The sequence below is a fragment of the Cydia strobilella genome, chromosome 1, assembly GCF_947568885.1.
Source record: "Cydia strobilella chromosome 1, ilCydStro3.1, whole genome shotgun sequence".
NCBI lineage: Eukaryota > Metazoa > Arthropoda > Insecta > Lepidoptera > Tortricidae > Cydia > Cydia strobilella.
In genome coordinates this window covers 223,431-246,740 of record NC_086041.1, presented here as the reverse complement: position 1 = coordinate 246,740, position 23,310 = coordinate 223,431, and the positions used below count along the sequence as shown (strand labels likewise).

The 23,310-nt window shown below is 39.3% G+C and overlaps 1 protein-coding gene across 1 annotated transcript in view; it reads right to left on the bottom strand.

The window, feature by feature from the left end:
- LOC134748000 (uncharacterized) overlaps positions 1 to 23,310 on the bottom strand; it is a 448,054-nt gene that overhangs the window by 309,904 nt on the left and 114,840 nt on the right. The window contains exons 38-40 of the mRNA XM_063682700.1: positions 13,823 to 13,984; positions 13,207 to 13,338; positions 12,298 to 12,409 (exon numbers count right to left, since the gene is read on the bottom strand). Coding sequence (XP_063538770.1) covers positions 12,298 to 12,409; positions 13,207 to 13,338; positions 13,823 to 13,984 — 406 coding nt within the window. The remainder of the gene's footprint in view (positions 1 to 12,297; positions 12,410 to 13,206; positions 13,339 to 13,822; positions 13,985 to 23,310) is intronic.

Sequence of the window (23,310 nt, the reverse complement as noted above, 5' to 3'; positions counted from 1 at the left end):
TAAGTAAAGTATGTATATATATATATAAATTAGATGTATATATTTATATTAGTAGTACTCTATGTTATTATGTCACGTCGTCCACAACGTGTCCCGTCCCGAACTATGCTGTCCCGCACACTCCGCTAGCTCCACAGAAAACCAGCGCCGTTGACCACACTAGTCGTGCCAGCTGCATTGCTGAGTGGAGACCATTTCGGCTTCACATCTCTATTTCTACTGTTTCGTTTATCTTTGTCTTGTATTTGCTATCATCATCATCATCATATACTTAAGAGTAAGTCTCTTGTCGGTGGAGCAATTTCCATGTTTCGCGGTCTTCTGCCTTCTCTTTGACAGCCTGATACGATACGACACGGTATTTGCTATATATGTGTTGTATTGATGTGTTGTCTGAATAAATGATTTCTATTCTATTCTATTCTATAAACCTAAACTGTATACACTTAGTATATAAAAACTTATTAATAACAAAGTAAGTAAGTAAGTCAAAAATTTCTTAAGTCCCGAACTGTTCCCTACCTGGCCCAAATGTTCCAAATATGCCAGCTGCGTTGCCACGCTGAATGGCTAAGGATATTTGTTGGACCAGGTAAGATCCAGCACGGGTTTTGTTTTAGTACATTTTCAGTTTTAAAAATAATTCTTTGTTCTGATTAAGCTTAGTCACACGCAACAAATTACAATCAAAATAGAGTAGGACCAAAGTCTGCGACGATTTTGATAGCACACGCAGCGCAAGTTGTTATTTATACGTCATAATTTCATAGAAGTTTGGCGTTTAAAATACTCCTACCCGTTAACCGGCTGTCAGTGTTGAAACGTTTGCTAAATTTTACTGTAATGAATGGAATTCATTCATAATTTTCCATGTAATTTCGAACCTCACTGTACCTATGGGAAATTTTATAGTCCACTGCTATGTGGCGTTGATTAGTCCATGAATTGTGGTTGGTTTAACTGGCCCTAAATCACACGAACATGAAATTTAAATAAATAAATAAATATTATAGGGCATTCTTACACAGATTGACTAAGTCCCACGGTAAGCCCAAGGAGGCTTGTGTTATGGGCACTCAGACAACGATATATATAATATCTAAATACTTAAATACATAGAAAACACCCATGACTCAGGAGCAAATATCTGTGCTCATCACACAAATAAATGCCCTTACCGGGATTCGAACCCAGGACCATCGGCTTCACAGGCAGGGTCACTACCCACTAGGCCAGGTCGGTCGGCGGAAATTTAAATGTTTTAAAATCCTAGGTATGTGAAAAAGTAAATGTAAATGAAAAAGACTAACACGTATTGAATATTCCACGGCATTTATGGTAGTTATTAATTAAACTGGCAATACGATCGACGTTCATAATTGAAATCTAGCTCATTTAGGCCTACGGTTTCGAGCCTTCAAATATTTGCTCTAGGCAGCGGGTTATTGGTAGCCATTTTATAGCGAACCGGCAGGTGTAGGTGTAGGGTGTAGGTAGAAGCGGGAACTACCGGGATTGCTGCAGTTACCTGACCGTAAACCACACGTTACTGCGGTTACATTCATTAAGTACTTGTTTTCCTAGGATCCTTGCCTTCGCGTATAAATTTATAGCCCAGTGTGTGTATATTTTATTTGTGATAGTAGCTATAACATACAAATCGGAATGCGAAAAGATGTCCGTTGGTAGTAAAAGATAATCGAAACTTAAATAATGTATGGAAATAGACGGGACTTTTCGTAACGTCTGTTATCCCGATAGCTAATTATTTTCTTTTAATTTGGCGTTTATCGATTTAAGGTTGTCTGTTATAAAAACTTTTCATGACATTGTTCATTTTACGGCTATCTTTTCGTTGCGATTTGAAAAATAAGCATTAAAAATAGTGTTTCCGAAAATGAGTTTCGATAGAAACGTAAGAATGAAATATTGAGTGTGCAATTGGCATAACTCTTCAATTCAAAACTTTCACTATCTTCTTTGAGGTCGAACATCGTACTATTTCAAAGCACCCCAAGAGATAACTAAAGTTTGCAGTTGCCTCTTTTGTATCAAACTAAGTTGTTGTCGCCGTAGTCTTAAATTGAATCCGCGGCGAGCCCGGCTCCAGCTAACTTGTAATAACATTTCATAACCAGTTTTGCTTAGTTTTTGCGCTTACTATTATTTTAGTAAAACAGTTAAAATAATGCAAGTTGCAATGCATTTAAGTCGGTGCACTGGTATTGGTATAGTTTTAAAATCCGAGTTGTATGATCGTGAATTGAATTGAACATTGTTTAAGCACCAATTTCCTTTCTCTAAACTCACAATAAAACTAAAACTAAGAATAATTACACAAAATGAAGTTGCGCTAAATGGTCCTTACTCAGCTTGGTCACATTTAAACGTCAAATTACGTCAAAAACTTTACAGACATTCAGAAAATTCTGTGACTTCCGGTTCGAGCGCCATCTTGATAGTTAGCATCGTGATTAATTACTTTGTTTTTTGCTCATTAATATTGTTTAAAGTGTAATATCGATAGCTTATTATACAGTAAACTAATGTGGTAGTGTGCAGTGAATGGAGAATTAATTTTGAAGCGCGTTAACCACCATCTTGGAGTCAACGGCCGGTAGTCCACGTGCTTCTTGTAAAGTCTAGCTATCGATTTACAAGAGCTAACAAATCACCGTACACTGTCTTGTACAACCGTACAATTTTTGTCGTTTTTAAACCTCTTAATACCTTGATACTGGCGAAATAGTCCCACTGGGCTGAAGCCATAATTTTAAAAGAAGAAGAAGAAGAAAATTCTGTTAATATGCAGAGATCTAATAGAGAGCGAAGTGAGCCGGCGCTCTACTTGGTCTCGGTATTACCACAGTCGAGTTTCTCCAAACTTCCTTCAGGCTTAAAGTCGTGTTCATTAATGCCAGCGTATCTGTGCTGTTGTTTGAGTTTGAAACGACTTTACAAAAGAGAAAAGTTACACGGAAAAGCCGGTACAGGAAACTAACATTTCAATGTTGTAAAAGATTCTATTTACGAATCTCCACAGTCCGGTACTGTATACTGCATATAACTGATAAAAATGCTTTCTGGCCCCAATTTCACCACGGTGACAGGTGCGACAATTGTCGAAATCACTATTACTGACGTCACATGCCTCCATAGGCTACGGTAACCGCTTACCATCGAACGGGCTTCGTGCTTGTTTGCCACCAACATTTTAATAATAATAATAAAAAACTCCATTATATCGCCAATAAATAAGTACTTATTTTGCGATACTAATGACAATTGTCACAAGAAACACGACAATTGTCGCAAAATTCCGACACAGAACTTATTTCCTGTCAAGAATTACCGAAAATTCTTATAAATCTTGTGACAATTGTCATCATCATCGTCATAAACGTACCTGTTTTTTGCCGATATAATAAAGTTTTTTTAAATATTACAATGATGGTGGCAAACAGGAATACAGCCCGCCCGATGGTAAGCGGTAACCGTAGCCCATGGATGCCTGTGACGTCAGCAACATTGATGTTTTACAATTGTCGCACCTGTCACCGTGGTGAAATAGGGGCCTGCTAGGTATTACAAGTACACAGACTAGACTAGCAGTAAGCATAATAAATAACCTAATTTGAATGCGCCGGGGCCGGGGCCGGGGCCGAGGTAATGTAGACAAACGATGCGACGCGAGCGTTACGTGCATTTGGCTACTTACTTTAAATTTTGTGGCAAATTTACTACGAGCGAACGTCACGTCATGATTTATTTATTTTTAATTTAACGGTAAAATATGGGTAAAATTTTGTAAATCCTGACATTATTTCACTAAAGTATGCAAATAAAACTATTTATTCCAATGCCTATGCCTATGGGCCGTGGGGTCCAAGCGCAAAAGTTCTTTTTAAAGAACTTAGCAAAAAGCTCGTCGACGCAACCGTTGACCAGAGAGCTGACGGCTTTCTCTCGCAGCGCATAAGTATTGCCATTCAGCGAGGGAATGCTGCCAGCATCTTTGGCACAATGCCGCGGGGGCCTTATTTAGATGTTTTTTTAATTAAGAGTAGTTTTATTTTTTAATTTTTATTATTTATAAGTTGTTATTCTTAGTTAGTTTTAGTTTTACTTTTATTTTTTATTAAAAATATAACTTAGTATCTACTCAGTTCCTACCTAGTTAAATATGCCTATCTGATTTCCAATGTTTAGCAAGTGTGTTATATACCTAGCCTAGATCAAAATTGTTTTTCGTAGTATTTATACATATAACTTAGCCTGACCAGTAAGTATTGGTCTTAAAGGTACTAACATTGAAAATGAGTGCATCATTTCGCCGTTAAACGCAAGTTTGGCGAACCTAGTATAAGTTTAAAATGTGTTATACTTTTTTGAAAAAAAAAAAAAAATTTTTTTTTCGGAGAAAAGTTAGAGAATAGTTGTACTTACACAAATATGATGAGTGTTATTCTTCTCTGTAACCAACTCTTATGCGTGACTACCAGAGAACCAAAAGGCACGTCAAACAGATGTTTATTATCTTTAGTCTAGCTAGTCTGCGGCTACAACATTAAACCTGGCGGTCCTATACACAATCGAGTTTTTACTGCATCTTAAAAACTGCAGCATCCTTAAAGTTTCGTTACAATTTATTCGGTTAGCCATATAAAAGCAAGTGGCGCTCCGTGGATGGTATCATAAACCTGCGGTGTCAGCATGGTTGCATTTTTATCACCTGTCACTATGTCTGTCACTTTCGCACTTACATACTTGTTGGAACGTGACAGGCATGGTGACAGGCGATAAAAATCCTACCGTGCTAAGCCCGCTGTACATAAAGAATGTGTTCGATCGCTGGTGGAATTAATTCCTGGAGACTCGTCTTTATGAGAGAACACTCGTCGGATTGACGACACATTCAGACCTAGTCACAGCTGTCTGCGTTCAAACGATGCATACAAAGTCGGTGACGGTGTTAATGCATGAAGAACAGCATTTACTTATACCTAGGTCTAGGTGCAACGTTGTATCGACTTTCCTTATCGAAACTTGACGAATCTTAGCTGACATCCGTTTGTCACCGTTGAGTCGCTAAATTTTATTGCATGGGAAGTTTCATAGATCTCTGCTGCGTGACGTTGATCAGTCTGTTAACGGTGGTTGGTGTTGGTGCAACTGGCCCTTAGTGAATCTTTTGCGCTTACTTTGAAATATCCAATTAGATTTTCCTTATTTTACAAAGCTAAAAAAACGAAAAGCTGTGGATTTTGTGGGTAGAAGTTCGCGTCGAATGTTCCACTGTAGCGACAAAACTATTGAGCCGATTAGGCGAATAAGGTGATTCGTTTTTAGGGTTCCGTACCCAAAGGGTAAAAACGGGACCTTATTACTAAGACTCCTCTGTCCGTCTGTCCGTCTGTCTGTCTGTCTGTCCATCTGTCTGTCTGTCTGTCTGTCACCAGGCTGTATCTCATAAATCGTGATAGCTAGACAGTTGAAATTTTCACAGATGATGTATTTTTGTTGCCGCTACAACAACAAATACTAAAAAGTACGGAACCCCCGGTGGGCGAGTCCGGCTCGCACTTGTCAGGTTTTTTTATGACCCGTGTAACATACGCTACATATTTATCTATCTTCCAAGAAAGCCTTTCCCTATACTAAAAAAAAACCGGCCAAGTGCGAGTCGGACTCGCCCACCGAGGGTTCCGTACTTTTTAGTACTTGTTGTTATAGCGGCAACAGAAATACATCATCTGTGAAAATTTCAACTGTCTAGCTATCACGGTTAATGAGATACAGCCTGGTGACAGACAGACGGACAGATGGAAAGACGGACAGACGGACAGACGGACAGACGGACAGCGGAGTCTTAGTAATAGGGTCCCGTTTTTACCCTTTGGGTACGGAACCCTAATAAAACAGGTCAGTATCAGACTAGTAACACTTGACAGTGTATGGGTGAAAGTCAACGCTGTAAGTAAACTATTTAGCGAAGTTTACGCTGGCGATGTATCGCGACGGAAATCGAAAGCGACCGGGACACGTCTGTGTCGCGGCGACGTGCATACACTAATAACATAGTGCACACCAGGGATGTTGCCAATATTCGCATCCGCATCCGCAACCGCGGAACTTCCGCATTATTTTCTAAATCCGCATCCGCATCCGCATAAAATCGATGCGGACTTTAATGCGGATGTCGAACAGGTAGGTACAGGAACGTCTTAGCGGCGGCGTAAGTGCTAGGTAATTTCATCATTAGCCAATAGGAATCTTGTTTCGTTTTTGTGATTCGTCGATCGAGCGCTTTAGCCTATGACGGACAGCGACAAGTGAATAGTTTGTTTTATTTGGACTTTAGTATAGTAATGCGATAGTGGGGCACCTATATTCTTGTTCAAATACTAAGTTTCGTTTTATTTTTAATAAAAATGACTAAAGTGTAATATTTGACGTTTTTTATGTGCCTAATCTCGACATCCGCATCCGCATCCACGGATGTGAGCCTCTAAAAATCCGCATCCGCATCCGCGTCCGAGGATGTCAAAAAATCGGCATCCGCAACATTCCTGGTGCACACTACTTATATACATCTATGTTAAAGAGTACCTGTATGTTTCTTATTTTCAACAGGAAATAAGAATGCAGTTTCGGCATTTAGCAGTTAGTGATAGTGTGGTGCACATGGAGGTACAAAACGATTCAAAACCTGACCATCTTTTTACAAGCTTTTATTTAACTTGCAATGTACCTATGTAAGTATGTATTAATATGTATGTAACATGTTTGTAAGGGTAAAATCTTGCAAGTTAAATTTGACCCACTTCCCGGTTTCCGATGAAGCTGAAAATTTGCATACGCATGCAAGTCGTGTGACAATGCAATATGCACCATCGAGCTGATCTGATGATGGAGACAGGAGGTGGCCATAGGAACTCTATGATAAAACAACGCAACCTAATTGTGTTTGGGGTTTTTAGAATTGTCTCGATGAGTATTAGTTGCCTGTGGAAAAAAGTACAGTCAGCGATAAAAGCTTGTACCAAAAATGAAATTTTTGGCAAAAACTTATTGTGCTATGTACCTACCCGTGCGCTACAGTAGTGGCATGGAATTGATTTTATAACCAGCCAATTTTTTTTTGATATGATTTAGGAGGCAAACGAACAGAAGAATAGCCTGATGGTAAGCGATTGCCGTCGCCCATAGACACCTGCAACGCCAGAGGGGGTCACCGTAGCGTCAATATTACAAAGACGATTTTGGTGAGTCAGAAGTCAATCAATTAGTCTTTATGATACGGGTTACGTAGGGCTTCTTTTCACCGGTTTTGGAAATGGACGAGTTAGTTTCTCAAACGTTTTACTCATGTTGAACCCACCATTCGTATATCTAACTTACATAAAGTTACAATTTTAACGTACAAGGCTGCGCACGTACCTCTTAAAACATAAATAGTAATACCACTTTCCTTTCCGCAGTGTAATAGGAAAGTGTAAATGGCAAGTTGCGAGACTTAATTGCTACACCTTGCGGTGTCAACTCAACATGAACTAGCGGCACGGTACGATCCTTGAGACGGTTCAAATTGAGACGCGTAATAAGTGGCGCACATTTTGGAGCACATTCCTGGCTGTTTCCCATTCCTAATGATTAAGCGAACGGCCAAGAGCATATAGGGTAGACAGAGGCGAATCGAATCACAGGCGAATCAGATCAGACTAAAAATCTGTTAATATTAAAACTATTTCTTACGACTGACGTCGCAGGCTAAGAGAAGAAACGTACGGTGAAATTTTAGTGTGCTCATATCAATGCAATATTTCAGATGTCAACGGATCTGATTCGCCCTGTGATTGTCTCAGTCTACTCTATCCAGGTCATGCTCAGTGCAGATTTCAGTAGTTTTTAGTGAAAACGTGATTTCCTAGTTAAAATTAAGTTTTCCGTATCGCCTGAGTGAAAACGCCTTTCCGCCAAGGCACTGTGAAAACTATTGTTTATTAAAAATTTTCGATCAAAGTTAGTTTTCGCCGAGGCCTTACGGAAAAATAGTTTTAATTAGTGAAAACGCGTTTTTCTGAGGCGATACGGAAAACTAGTTTTCACTAAAAACGGGTTTTTACGGTAACATATATAATCTTTTTCTGCCAACCAGACATATAGAGTAGATACTTGCGTACATATTACTGTCAACTTCCAATCAAATCCAAAACCAATTTTTTTCGAGCTTTGACTCGTCTATGTTCGTCGAGCGATTGGAACATTACCTTTAAATGCACAGCTTCGCATTCCAACATGTTACATCAATACCTACCCTAAACTATAACCCGTAAGGTCCAAAACGCGTTAGCAGAAGTTCGGTGTGCTTCCGCACGAACAAGCTCACAGAATGCGTCGCGACAGTTATGAGGAATGGCGGCGGTAAAAGGGACTCGAATAGTTTTGCCAACAATAACTTGCTGCACACTGCAGCGTTTATTGTCTACCTACTGTCGAAACGCATAAAAGAGTTTTGGCGATTTTCATATAAAGGTAAGTTTTTAAGAAAAAAATGCAAACGGGCCATGCAAATCAGCCTACGAGTACGACCATTATGTTTGTTTTTAATAAAAAAAAATACACAGCATTACAGCGAACTAATAAACTGTGGAATTCATATAACAGACAGTATTTATACAGACTAGAGTACATGATACAATTTAAGGAGAGGACAACCAGTACAAAAGTAAAAATTTAAAAACAAATACAAGACATGAGATTCACGTTCATCCATCGTCTCACAGGTGGTGCTCTGCTCGGTGGGGCATAATATATTTTATAAGTTAAGTAAACAAATATCATAAAGTTGAAAAACAATATCGTATTATTCTTCTCCGACGGGTCAATTATCACAGATGTCACTTAAATACAGGTAATGTAGCGAAGTGTTATGAATAGATTTAAGTCTTCAGTCATAAAGCGATGGAAGTAATGTAAACTCGGAGCGAGCGTGCCTGCAGCATTCCTCGCTGTATTACCGTCGCCAGGAATGCTTTGAGAGAATCATCTCGAGCCAAAGAGGCCAATTCGAACATACATTTTGACATGAAAAAGATATAATCCATACTAATATTATAAATGCGAAAGTCTGTTTGTCTGTCTGTCTGTCTGTGTGTTCCCTCTTCACGCTTAAACCGCTGAATCGATTTAGATGAAATTTGGCATAGAGATAGGTTGAGTCCCTGAGAAGGACATAGGATATTTTTTATCCCGAAAATCATCCCTTAAGAAAGTAAAAAGCGGGGTGGAATTGAGATAATTAACGAAGTGCCTGCTAATTTGTGTGCATAATATGCTCAAATTTAGATTGCTATGAATTTTTTTCCAGGCGCTATTCTTACTCTAGCTGCGGTTACTAAATCCACGCAGACGAAGTCGCGGGCAAAAGCTAGTTTAGTCATAATTCGCGCGTGCACCCACTTGCACTTGTCCGTAAACGCAAATTTTGATGTCACGCAAATTTGCCTTAAGGTCCCGCGTGATAAAGTCATGAACTACAAGCACTGAATGCTTACATTAACAACAGTAACTAACCAAAACTGTAAGTAAGTATAATAAAAGCTTTTTTTTTATAACTTGTGACAGCCGTCACTTTGATACAATTTTACGTTTTAAGTCATAAACAGTACTTTGAAGTATTTTAACTTTCAATTTCGCGCTTAAAGTAAAATTAAAATCGTTCATTTGGATCTCGAAAGTGATTTCATACTTGCTTGTACTGCTAGCTGTATGAAACTTGGCTGAGGACTCGGCATTTTGTTTTTTCATTCTTTTATTTTTACTAACTTTGATGTTCACAACTTAAAAAAACGTTAACGAAGTACGGACACGACAACTCCAAACAAACATTAATTAGGTACTTTCATTTCTGAAGTACGCTACAATGGACGTTTCGTGACTTATTAAGGAACAAGGAACTTTCATTAACCTTCCTTATGCCTAGTCCCGTATTCTGAAGAATATTTGATTTGAATCTAGTACCCACAGTTCTTTTTGCAACCAAGGAGTATGTATCTGACATTTTTTTGCTAGTAAGTATGTCCAGTAGATCGAAAATAACCTTTTAAACATATTAACTTTTTAAGGTCATTAGTTGAACTTCCAGTTACTTCACTATAATATTAATTTAGAAATATCTCTCGACACAGCGCTAAGCCTAATATGACGCAGAACGTATGTACTCAGCTATTTAATACAAACTATGTAACAAAATATACATAGGTAATAGTAAAACTAATTAAAAACTAAACAAATATAAATATAAACTAAAAAACTACTGAAACCCGTCCCGGGCTGTCCCCGACGCAAAGGTGCCCATCACTCCAGCTGCGTGCTCAGCAGCCGCTCCTGCCGACCGCATTGTGCGGCTATTTAAGATGCGAGGCAGCAAAAGTACTGACGCGATAAAACTATCTAACACAACGTAAAATTACATCGCGAGTATGTGTAGGCATTTCAACGATGTCGCTTACACTACTAGCTAGCGACTGCGGTAAATTCCATCTGTGTTCCATAGCATGAAATACTACTACGCTAGGTGATCTAATAATGTTCAACGTCGCGAACAATTGTCTGAATAGCAGGTATCAAGTGTCGACACAATAAGATCTAATTTATTAATACCCCGTTCAATTTCTAATACAATAATAGTATTAGAAAATTACTAGAAATAGGGAATTGATGCCGAGTCGAATACAATGGACGAGTGAGGCGAGGCGGTTTGATAACACGAGGCTCGCAGTGTCTGTTCCAGTCGAGAGTTGTATACTTATGTATGTACGTTTTGCAGTTCTTTTGAAAGGATGCGCTAAAAGGCGACTTCAATATTAATAAAATCTCATTAGGATTCTTAATCTATCTATTGTTAAATATAATTGCAGCTATTATGGTTGTTTAGTAAGTTTTATTTTCTTCAATTTATTTTTAGGGTTCCGTACCCATAGGGTAAAAACGCTGTCCGTCTGTCTGTCACCAGGCTGTATCTCATGAACCGTTATAGTTTATTATATATATATATATATATATATATATATATTTCTGTTGCCGCTATAACAACAAATACTAAAAAGGTACGGAACCCTCGGTGCGCGAGTCCGACTCGCACTTGGCCGGTTTTTATTCTTCTCAAAATAGCTTCGTATTTAGTTTCAATGACAAATAAATAACATTGTTATCCCGCCCCCATGCCTGTTAATTCAGTCAAATTCATTGTACCTCTAGCAGTTAGTTACTACATGTTAGTCTACTTTATCTACCAAATGTGTTGAAGCCTAAACGTGCCACTCACGATTAAGACGTCACACAGGTGCTCAAACATTATTAATAAGTTTTCTACAGAATAAATTAGGAGTTAATGAATGAAACAAGCAGTTAGTATCCCAGCGTTTATTGTCAAACCACAACCACACGTATTTACAGACACCAGACATATACGATCTCAGCAGATGCCGCGAGTTGACCCACAGGGTTACATGCAACTTTCGATTTTGACGACCGTTGCCTTGATTCAACATGTCAAAATGTCGCTGACAGTTATGTCCCGCGGGACTCGCGACATATGCTCTAAATTGCGACTGATTGAAACTATTCTCTTTTCTGTTCCTGATAGCTACGCTACGATGGAAAGAGACACTTTGGAAATGGTTACCGAGCCAAAAGAAATTCCTCTGAGAAAGAAAGGACATTTTAATTCATCATCATCATCATCATGTCAGCCGATAGACGTCCAATGCTGGACATAGGCCTCCCCCAAGGCTCGCCACTCCGACCGATCCTGTGCCGCTCGCAACCACCGAATTCCCGCGATCTTCACCAGGTCGTCGCTCCACCTCGTTGGAGGCCTACCGGCAGTTCGTCTTCCGGTACGCGGACGCCACTCCAGAACCTTCCGGCCCCACCGGCCATCAGTTCTGCGAGCAATGTGCCCCGCCCACTGCCACTTAAGGTTTGCAATTCTGCGAGCTATGTCGGTGACCCTAGTTCTACTGCATTTTAATTATTTTGCTGGTAATTTGTTTTTTATTAACTTATTTTGTTTTTGCTTTATAAGGAGCCAGCAAAGATTAGTCTCACGATTCCAGTCCATCAAGAAAGTGGTAATAAATTCTCAACATTAAAAAACTTCTCTCCAAGGTGTAAACATTCAGGAACAGAGGCGACATTATTTCCCCGTGCCGTATAAGATCCAACCACCACATGTTAGGTTTAGCCAAGTACAAGTGTTCATTGTTCAGGTGATGCCCTGTGCGAACTCACCGCTGGCCTGGCTGTCGACGGAGCCCTTGCGCTCGCCGGGCGTGTCGGACCCGCGGCGCGGGGTCTCGCTCACCACCGTCGGCAGCTCGTGGCCCCGCAGTGCGGCCCAGTCCTGCAGAAACGTTATGTATTAGATAAAGTTACTAACCTAATTTGAAGTGCTTTTTAACTGCTTTAACTGTCGTGACAAAATAAAAAGTTGTAAATTACTAAATTATGACAATAAACGAAGTAAGATTAACCTCCTTTCAAAGTCCTTAAGAGTGATACTGATAGCTATTATTGCTCTAGGCAGGTATGTCCATTAATTATTTATTGAAAACACATTTACATGACATTACAGTGTAAAACTAATGCGCCATGAAAGTTAATTACAATTTGTTGTATTTATATAGAATGTTCCGGAACGCCGTGCACATTAAACTTTTTTTTTCTTATTAAACATATTAATAACGGGTCACTCACGTATTTTAAGTCGAAAAACGCTCGACATGTTTCACTCCGTACCGACCCCGTACCCGTACCCGTTATGAATATATTTAATATGTCTGTGGTCTCACGCAAGTTTTGTTTTTCTTTCTTATTTGTAAACGGGCCATAAGCCTCAATTAGATAATAATCGTTAGTCTTAATCTGTCATTTTGACTTATGTACCTATTTGTAAGAAAGGGGGGAAACATAAATTAACTAATTGAGGCTTAGTGCATTTATGAATAAGATGGTTTGTCATGTGAAACGTTACGATTGCAAATATATGTGGTATTTTCTATAAAAAGGGACCTTATTGTCGATGGCGCTTACGCCATTGTTAATGATGCTCCGATATAAATACAATGCCGCGTGACGCTGTGTGGCGTCAGCGCCATCGACAATAAGGTCCCTTTTCATAGAAAATGCCCCATATTATACCTGTCGCAGCCCGGCAGCCCGCTCGCGCAGCGCCGGCGCGACGGCTTGCCGCGCGGCGCCGCACTCGCGCTCCAGGTTGTTGTAGTTCTCGAGCACCTCGCGCACTTCCGTTTCTTGCGAGCTAATCAGCTCCTGGACAATACAATTCTACATTTTACAAATTATTTTTGGTAACTCGTATACACATTTGTTGGTTTATAAACTACAAATCAAATGAGAAAGCTCTCGATTAGGTATATTTCAAGGTATAATACTCAATTGTAGTTCAGCCATGGCAGCAGCGTCTTGTAGCGCAGCAGAGCCGCGCTCGAGCGCGTGCCGCGGCGGCATCTAGTCGCGCGGTAAACTACAAGTAAGGCAGCATACTCACTTGTACTTCAGCGACGGCAGCCGGGTCTTGCGGCGCAGCAGAGAGCCGCGCTCGAGCGGCTTGGGCGCATGCCGCGGCGGCATCTAGTCGCGCGGTAAACTACAAGTAAGGCAGCATACTCACTTGTACTTCAGCGACGGCAGCCGGGTCTTGCGGCGCAGCAGAGAGCCGCGCTCGAGCGGCTTGGGCGCATGCCGCGGCGGCATCTAGTCGCGCGGTAAACTACAAGTAAGGCAGCATACTCACTTGTACTTCAGCGACGGCAGCCGGGTCTTGCGGCGCAGCAGAGAGCCGCGCTCGAGCGGCTTGGACGCGTGCCGCGGCGGCATCTAGTCGCGCGGCAAACTTGCCCAGCGCGGCCAGCTTTTGGGAGAGGAAGTCGCGGTGCGCGCCGAGTGCTGCACATGCCTGTAACACACACAACGTCGTAAAACAGGACAATTGAAGGCCAAGATGCAAAACTAATATCGACGACCGAGTTTTAAAATTTTCAACCCAATTTTCATCGCCTTTGGATTGAATCCTTTCTTACTGGATTTCCACAGCATTTGAAGAATATGTTTAAAACTTCCATATGTACAAATTTTCCTTAACCGTTGTGCTTCATATGTTAGTATCTGCATAATGAAACTGTTATATATTTAGATACCTAAACGCAGACATAAATTTGCTAGGATCAAATATATCTGAGCTTCTTTTCAGCAAGGTATTAACAGCAGAACAAAGGAACAAGATCGAATACCGATATCTTATACCTAATTAGCAACGCGTCATCTTCCCGCCATCGGTCACGGGATTACCTAGGTACTATACGTCCTGATATATTATGAAAATATTTAAAGTCCTCCGTATTTTACTAGCCATTAAAAAGAAAATTGCTATGCGACAGTAAAAATGTCTAGCAGAAGGGATAACGTGTGCCGGCCGTGCCAGGGTACTCAGAAAAGAATAATTTTATGGTAAAACGACATTAACTTTTATAATGAATGAAGTATTTAGTGACTTTGTTATTTTTAAACTCGCATATTTCAAAATAATATTTAAAAAAAAAAAATCTGATTAAAAAACTCGTGTTAATTCGATTTTGAAATTTTAAATAATATTACTATATTTCATCTATTTATTTACAAACAAGATATATACAGTGGTACTACGTAAACGAAATTAATAACTAGCTTAAATCTAATTACTTAGTTAGTAAGTTACGTAGATAAGAATGTAGTTAATTAGTGAGTATTAAGTTGCAGTGCTCTACAGGGTTCATAGCTGATCAAAATTATTATGTAACATCTTATTATGTACCTATGAAGGCAATAAATGACTGAATACTGAATACTAAAATAGGCCCTTGAGGCATTGTACCAAGGATGCTGTCGGCATTTCCTCGCTGTATCGCAATGCTGATACGTTGTGCGAGGAAGCCGCCAGCTCCTCGGCCACCAGTTACGTCAACCAGACGCTTCGCGATTTCATAATATTACTAAATACGTAAGGTCCAACATTTCCAACGATAAATTACGATCTCCCGTCGACCAAGACGTGAAAACTGTAATGGAGCCACTACAAGTTTAGTTATAGCTTCTGCATTCCACTCTATTCACAAAGCTACGACCACTGTACATGCTTCACAAAGACCAGCATACATCTACCTTCCGATCCACAAGCCCTAACTAAAATAAATATAAGACAACTCGCTCGCGTACCTACTCATTTAGTTATGGGAGCGTGACCGCTTTTTTCAGTTGCATCCGCGTTTACAACCTGTATAGACCGCGGGCCAGGAACAGATTTCATGACGAATCGCCTCCCGGGCGAAAACTGGTATAGTAATTAACGGCTATGTATGATGAACCCCCGTGAACGTCAGCTGCCGCTCCGTTAGTGGGTTGAGGAATGGCAGCAAATAAAGTCTATAAAAAAAATTTAGTCATCGCCTCCCGTTTGATACTTCGTCAGATGATAGTTTAGACGCTATTGTGAATAAACAAAATCGTCAGCCGATTGTATCGCTGTGGAAAGACCGTCAGCTGGTCACATGAATATGTAAAACAGAAAATTCTTTTTAGTCATCGGCGTCATCGCCTCCCGTTTGATACTTTGTCAGATGATAGTTTACCTATAGATGCTATTGTTAATAAAACAAATCGTCAGCCGGTTGTATCGCGGTGGAAAAACCGTGTTACGCGCTTCGGTGGCTGCCATTCCTCAACCCACCAACAGAGCGGCATCTGACGTTCACGAGGGTTCATCATACATAGCCGTTAACCGCCATACGAGTTTTCGCCCGGGAGGCGATGACTGACGAAATTTTCGCCTGGCTCGCGGTCTAGTAGGGCCAACACAATTACACGATATTGATATCGTCCCACGATACGACGTCGTATCGTGTAATTGTTTGTGTGCCCTTATGTTAATTAAAAACTGTTAGACTATAGAATGATGAAGGATGCCAAGTAGAGCTCGAGGCGTAGCATTTTAAGTAAAATTGCACCTAAATATATGTGTAGTTATTTCGCGCTCTTTGCATGTGTTTCATAATATTCTGATACAGGTACACCCGATCGGTCACATAACGCTACAGGTCAAATAACGCTGGACATCCATTATTAAAAATAGAAGAGGAAAAATGATTGGCCACCTGCTACGACACGACCAATTCATCAGGAACATCATAGAAGGGAAAATAAACGGAAGGAGATGTAGGGGAAGGCCAAGAAAAAGTTATATGAGCCAAGTAAAGGAGCATGCAGGGGCCGTGTCGTACCAGGATACTAAAGGGCTGGCTTCGGATCGACCTAGGTGGAGACAACTTCATCACGCTGCACCGACAAGAGCCCACAGCTCTTAAATTGAATGATGATGATGGTTCTGTCCTGCAGTCGAGTAGGAATATTTGTGTATAGATAGGCAGTTTGGCACAACTTGAGGGCGAAGTTGCGTCTCTGTTTGTGTGTACGCTTGTGTGGTACAACTACCAGATAACTACGCTAACTGGGTAATTGAAATCAGGGATGTTGCGAATATTCGCATCCGCATCCGCATAAAATCGATGCGGAGCTTAATGCCGATGCGGATGTGGAACAGGTAGGTACGGGAACGTTTTAGCGGCGGCGTAAGTGCTAGGTAATTTCGTCGTTAGCCAATAGGAATCTCGTTTCGTTTTTCTGATTCGTCGATCGAGCACTAGCCTATGACGGACAGCGACAAGAAGTAAAACGTTTAATTTATTTAGACTTTAGTATAGTAATGCGATTGTGGGGCACCTCTATTCTTGTTCAAAGACTAAGTTTCGTTTTTTTTTTAAATAAAAATTACTAAAGTGTAATATTTGACGTTTTTTATGTGCCTAATCTCGACATCCGCATTCGCGGGTGTGAGCCTTTAAAAATCCGCACCCGCATCCGCATCCGCGGATGTCAAAAAATCGGCATCCGCAACATCCCTGATTGAAATAAAGTTCGAATACCACCATGCATTGTTAATAGACAAATTAAAACCTTAACACGACGAGATAAGAACTAATGTTGCGTGAATGTGTTTAAATGTTGGCTGCGTTGAGTTTCAGGTGCATTTTAGTCGTCGCTACAAATCGTGTATTTGCCAACGTACGTTGTAACGCGAGACACGGCTGAACGTGACAAAAAACAATATTGCTTTTAGGGTTCCGTGCGTTAAAAGGATCTGTCGCGTTTATTTAAAACACGCTGTCTATAAGATATTATATACTTGTAGATTCGAATGTATATATAAGATTAATAATTATTATTATCTTAATGTAATAATAAATAAATAACATTTTTATTTATTATTATTTATTATTATTATAATAACGACATGAATAATATTTTAATTCGTTCGTTCTATTTCGACTCATATTATTTCATTCCATTCACCTCAGTACATAATAATGTCATAATTTATTTCATACTAGCGATCCGCCCCGGCTTCGCACGGGTGCAATGCTGATACATATAAAGCTTCCTCTTAAATTCTTCCTCTTCCACTCTATTAAAAACATACATACATACATACATACATATAATCACGCCTATTTCCCGTATAATCATCGTCATCGTCATCGTCATCGTTGTATTATTATTATTATTTTATTTTTTCTATTAAAAAACCGCATCAAAATCCGTTGCGTAGTTTTAAAGATCTAAGCATACATAGGAACAGACAGACAGCAGGAAGCGACTTTGTTTTATACTATGTGTGATACAAACATAATACAGGTAGTATTTATTTCATCCAAAAATAGACTTTTAAAACGTAATGGTATGGTACTTAGTATATTTATCAAGTCCAATGTTTTCTAGTTATTATTTATTTCTTCATAGAACAACCTACATAGGATAATTCAAGTTTTTTTTAATCACATACACGTATTTTCACATTGAAGTCGCAATCGTAAACTTAACAATCAATCTGCATCTGCAATCGTTGACTTCTAAAAGTTTAATAATTTTGCATAAAAGTTTAGTATCATGTCACTACCTGTGAGTTCCTATAATTGGCTTCCTGTATTTACTATAAGTTTTATGTTAATGTCACAGCTGTTGGATCTCCTAATAAAAAAAAGAAAAAACCACGGAACCCTTTGCCGCACTTGTCGATTCCACTCTCATTTTCTCTTTAACATTCCCTCTCGTACGCTGAAAGCGTATGTACTCGTACATAGGTATGAAGGTACACATAGGCAGTAGTGTCGCATCCACACGTCGCGTATGTCTAGACGCGACACGACACGTGCCTGGTGATCAGGCAACAGGAGTTTCCTTTGTAATACTATTAGAAATATTGATACAAGACGTCGAAAATGGCCTGAATGGCTTCGAAAAAAGGATGGTAAGGCCGTGCCTCTTTGTTTTGCCCGACTTGGCGGGGCCACTGCCGTGCCCCCAGATATTTCAGCACTGTTTCAAATGCCATCTTTATCTACATATGTACCAAATCAGTGTTGCTCATAAAGAAACGCACGCAGAAGTAATAATAGGTATCACGGAAACTAAGTTTTTATCTCGGAAGGAGTAGTTACAGTCAAGGTAAGTATCTAACCGAGCGAGTTTTTCAAACATTATATCTTCAAATCTGTTTAGAAAACCAGAAAGCGTGTGCAAGTTTTGAACAACTCGCCCGCTTAGCTACACCCCAGGCCAAAAGTATGGAAACAACGTTGTTTTCTTTAATATCTCATGTTTCTATCTTTGTTGTATATATTTGTAAACTAGCACTTACATTAGGCAAACCAAAAAGATTAAAAATACACGCTTAATATCAAAACATCCTAAAATATTGTCAAAAAGCTAAAAAAATAAAGTAGGAAAAAGTTACATAATTATACCTACCCTTTAATTACATGACAAAATGTCGAATTGGCAACTATCACAGCCAGAGTAATTTACTTTTAAAATGTTCTATTATTATTTTTATCTACACACATATCATAAACCCTCTATGATGCCTTCAAAATCCGTAAATAATGGCCAACATTAAGATAATCTGTTTTGTTACAGCGAATTTTTTATCTGCGAAAATGTTATTATTGCTAAACAATAACATCGATTCCGATAATATTATTTTATTCAAATTTCGAATATCTCTGAAAAACAAAGAAGTTTGATTTGACCTTTATTCTAATATCAGTCGAGATGACGTTTTATTCGAAATAAAATGTCAATTGCATACAAATTTGACAATTCTCGCTTGTTAGTTGGTATCGAACGATATGGCAATCGACCCCCACTCTAGTTTGTCTCTGAATAAATAAAAAAACTACGGATGCGTGACATGCGTGAAAAAAGTAAAAAAGTTTGTAAGTAAAAAATAGTTTTCTTTGCCGCCATTTGACGTGCAGTTTATCTTTTAATTAGTTTGTAAGTAAAAAATAATTTGTTTTATTGTTTTTAAAGTAACTCTAGCAAAAGTTTCGTGTAAAATGTGCGATAAAGATATTTCGGAGACGCCACCTCATATCCGCGAATTCCGCCAGAGAGCAACTATGCCCCAATGTCGGCTGTAATATGAGGTTAGTGAATATATCATAGAAAGTTTATAATATGTGTGTAGATAAAGCAGTGTATGTAACTGTACATAATTAGGCATTAAAACACTCGTGCGATTCTATTATGAAACTCACTACGTTCGTTTCATAAACCCACACTCGAGTTTTAATGCCTTTCATTATGTAGCAGTCACATAAACTACTATTACCAAATTGTCAATGAGTAGTATAAAATCCATCGCTTAAAAGATCACACTTTTCTATTGAAATACAAGCTTGTTTCCATACTTTTGGCCTGGGGTGTACTTCTATTGCTGACTGTACTCAGTACTATAGGACACGATACTACGAGCCGTTTAACAAATGAGGACGGGACATTTGTTAGATCGTGGCTTGTCGTCGGTACGGTACTTATATTAACGCATGTTTGATTTAACGGCGGCTGAAGTGCTCGCCCCCGCTGCTGCTGTAACATAGTGCTCAAAATTCGCCCATAAATCGTATTCTAAAACTTTATAATAAACAATTTAGTTGTATCGACTTGTTCGACTGCACAAAATCATTACAAATCCTTGGTTAATTTATACGCGCGGTTGTTTTATGCGAAAAACGCAGGGTTAAACGCAATGCGTCATTTTACATCGGATAATCTAATGACACTTTATTGTTTTACGCGGTAAAACGCAGCGGTAAGCGCATTTTATTTATCCTACATTCCGTTGATCGCATGCGTTCAACGCTACGTTTATCGCACAATACAACCGCGCGCTTTACTTTATTTTTTTATTGTTTTATTTGTGGAAAATCTCTTGCGGGTTTACAGGTGACCCCAAAACGCTCACAAGATAATAATATTATCATAGAGTAACTTATACTAGAGCGGTACTGTCATAGTAAATTTTGTAACCCCAGTAAATTCACTGCCATCTGTCGACACACTTTAAAACTAAAAATGAAGATTTATAAAAATACGATAGAATGTATTTAAATATAGATAAATGATTTTTTTTATTTGCATTAATTATTTTTATGATTTTGACCGATGTTCTTTCACTGATATGCGTTAAAATTGTTAAATAACAAACGAAACCGTCAACGCCATCTATACGACTGTAGGCCAAAACTAGTAGCGCCCTCTGAACGAGAATCAAATTTTCTTGATTTTCGAGGCACGTTTTTTCCTTAGACTGTATCTATCTATTACGGAGTTATATCTATCTTTGATATTATGTAAGAGATAAAATAACTTTTTAATGTTATTTGAAACGTCAAACTTTTATGAAATTATGCACTTCTATGAAACACTTGCACAGCGTGTGCTATCAAAAACGTTGCAGACTTATCTTGGTCTAACTCTATGCTAGTTTAAAATTGCCTAAGAGAGCCACAGTTAAAACACTGCCAGATATTAGTTGTGAATGCATCCTCCCCGCGGCTATCATGGCGCCCCGGAGGGACACCTCAAATTAACGACTACCAGCCTTTTTGTAAATAATTATGCAGCTTTGGAACGATACGATACGAGCCAGACAAGCGGTGTCTGCAGCAGACACAAAATCATATTCAGACAATCTGAAATTTGACCATTTTCCCGTGCTGTACCAGAAAATAACCGGCTAAGTGCGAGTCAGACTCGCGCACGAAGGGTTCCGTACCATTACGGAAAAAACGGCAAAAAAATCACGTTTGTTGTATGGGAGCCCCACTTAAATATTTATTTTATTCTGTTTTTAGTATTTCTTGTTATAGCAGCAATAGAAATACATCTGTGAAAATTTCAGCTGTCTAGCTATCACTGTTCATGAGATACAGCCTGTGGTGACAGACGGACAGCGAAGACTTAGTATTTGGGTCCCGTTTTTACCCTTTGGGTACGGAACCCTAATTAACTAACTACTTCTGCAAAAAATATAGAAAAACATGAATTAAACAATACAGCTTTTAATTTAATGTTCGTTATAAGGGTTCGCGTAGACGGGACAAATCGCCGCTATACATACTCAACCTCGTATCTGCAACACTCATTTGATGACAAAAACACCCGTATTCCGAATGAAAGAAAAGCGACATTTCCATCAAATGATTGTTGCAGATATGAGGTTGAGTAAGTATAGCGACGAAATTCCTAAGCTTAGCAAGGTTTGTTCTTAATAAGCAGTTTTCATACATTTGAAGAAATTAAACGCTTGTGTTTCGCCAAGAAGCAGTCATTATTAGACTCATTTATTTGAGTACATTAGTTATTTATAAGTAGTCACGGTCAATGGTCTTATAATATTTAACGATGGCGATATATATAGGTACGAGTATGTTAATTGGACCGGAAGCTTTAAACAGTTGTTACTTGCTACGGATACTAATGCTAGATTAGCATGCTGAAACGTTAATATCAACCTAAAATTAGAACTACCCCCGATTTCTGGTGAAAATGTCTTGTACAGCTACTGTGTCTGTCAGTGGTCTGTCAGTGGAAATGGAACAATTGCTGTCAGTGTCCTGCATAATCCAGGCGTTAGAAGCGCACAACAAAGAGCTAACTGTATTTATCGGAGCCGCAGACTATTTACCAGACTCTGTAATACCAAAGATAGATATAACTCCGTTATAGATGGATACAGTCTAAGGAAAAAACGTGCCTCGAAAATCACGAAAATTTGACTCTCGATCAGATGGCGCCACTAGTTTTGGCCTACACTCGTATAGAGGGCGTTGACTGTTTCGTTTGTTATTTATAATTTTAACGCATACCAGTGAAAGAAGATGGGTCAAATTCATATAAAAATAATTAATGCAAATAAAAAAATAATTTATCCATATTTAAATACATTTTAACGTATTTTTTAAAATCTTCATTTTTAGTTTTAAAGTATGTCAATAGATGGCAGTGAATTTACAGTGGTTACAAAATTTACTATGACAGTACCGCTCTATCTTATTATATCCTCATTGGTAATACGAAACGTTTGTATTACACATATAGGAAGGTCAATCCAAGCACGACGATGCCTGGTTCTCCTTATTAAAAGAGAAACGCACGAGGCACCGCGAGCAGGCCTCCAACCCCCGCCCACCTGGGAGAGCATACACCTGCTGCGTGTGTGGCCGAGGGACCCTCTCCCGCATAGGGCTTTACAGCCACGAACGCAAGTGTCGTAACCGCGCTGCTTAAAACATCTGACACATAATAAAGGCCTATTATTATAGGATGGTACGACGTAGTGGGAACGCGACTTAAGTGCAGTTCGTAAACTCGACGCGATAGAAATGACGTAAGTTACGGCGCGAGTTGCAACTGCGATTGTCTTTTATGTTCCATCTATCTATCATATTCTATGGCCCATAGTTAAAACAAGAAACTTGTCTTGGAAGCGGGAGACGGGCGAGAAACGGGGTGTCATTTCGCTTCCTTAGCGGGCTCAGCACGGTCGCATTTTTATCGTCGTTCTAACAAGTATGTAAGTGCGAGTGACAGGCATAGTGACAGGTGATAAAAATGCAACCATGCTGACACCGCAGACGTCGTGTTCGAGCTGTAAGTACTCTATGATAGGTGGTGATGTAAATTCGCCGTATTCGGTTTGTGAACTGCGAGCTGAGTGTAGGGTGCTGCGCCCTTCATTATGCAGACTGTCTATTCACTAACAACGTTCTGTAGGTTTCGGCTCTACTATAATTTAACAGCCAAAGCAGAACAGTAGAGTATTTCAGTACAGAAGAGTCTTTGAGGTGT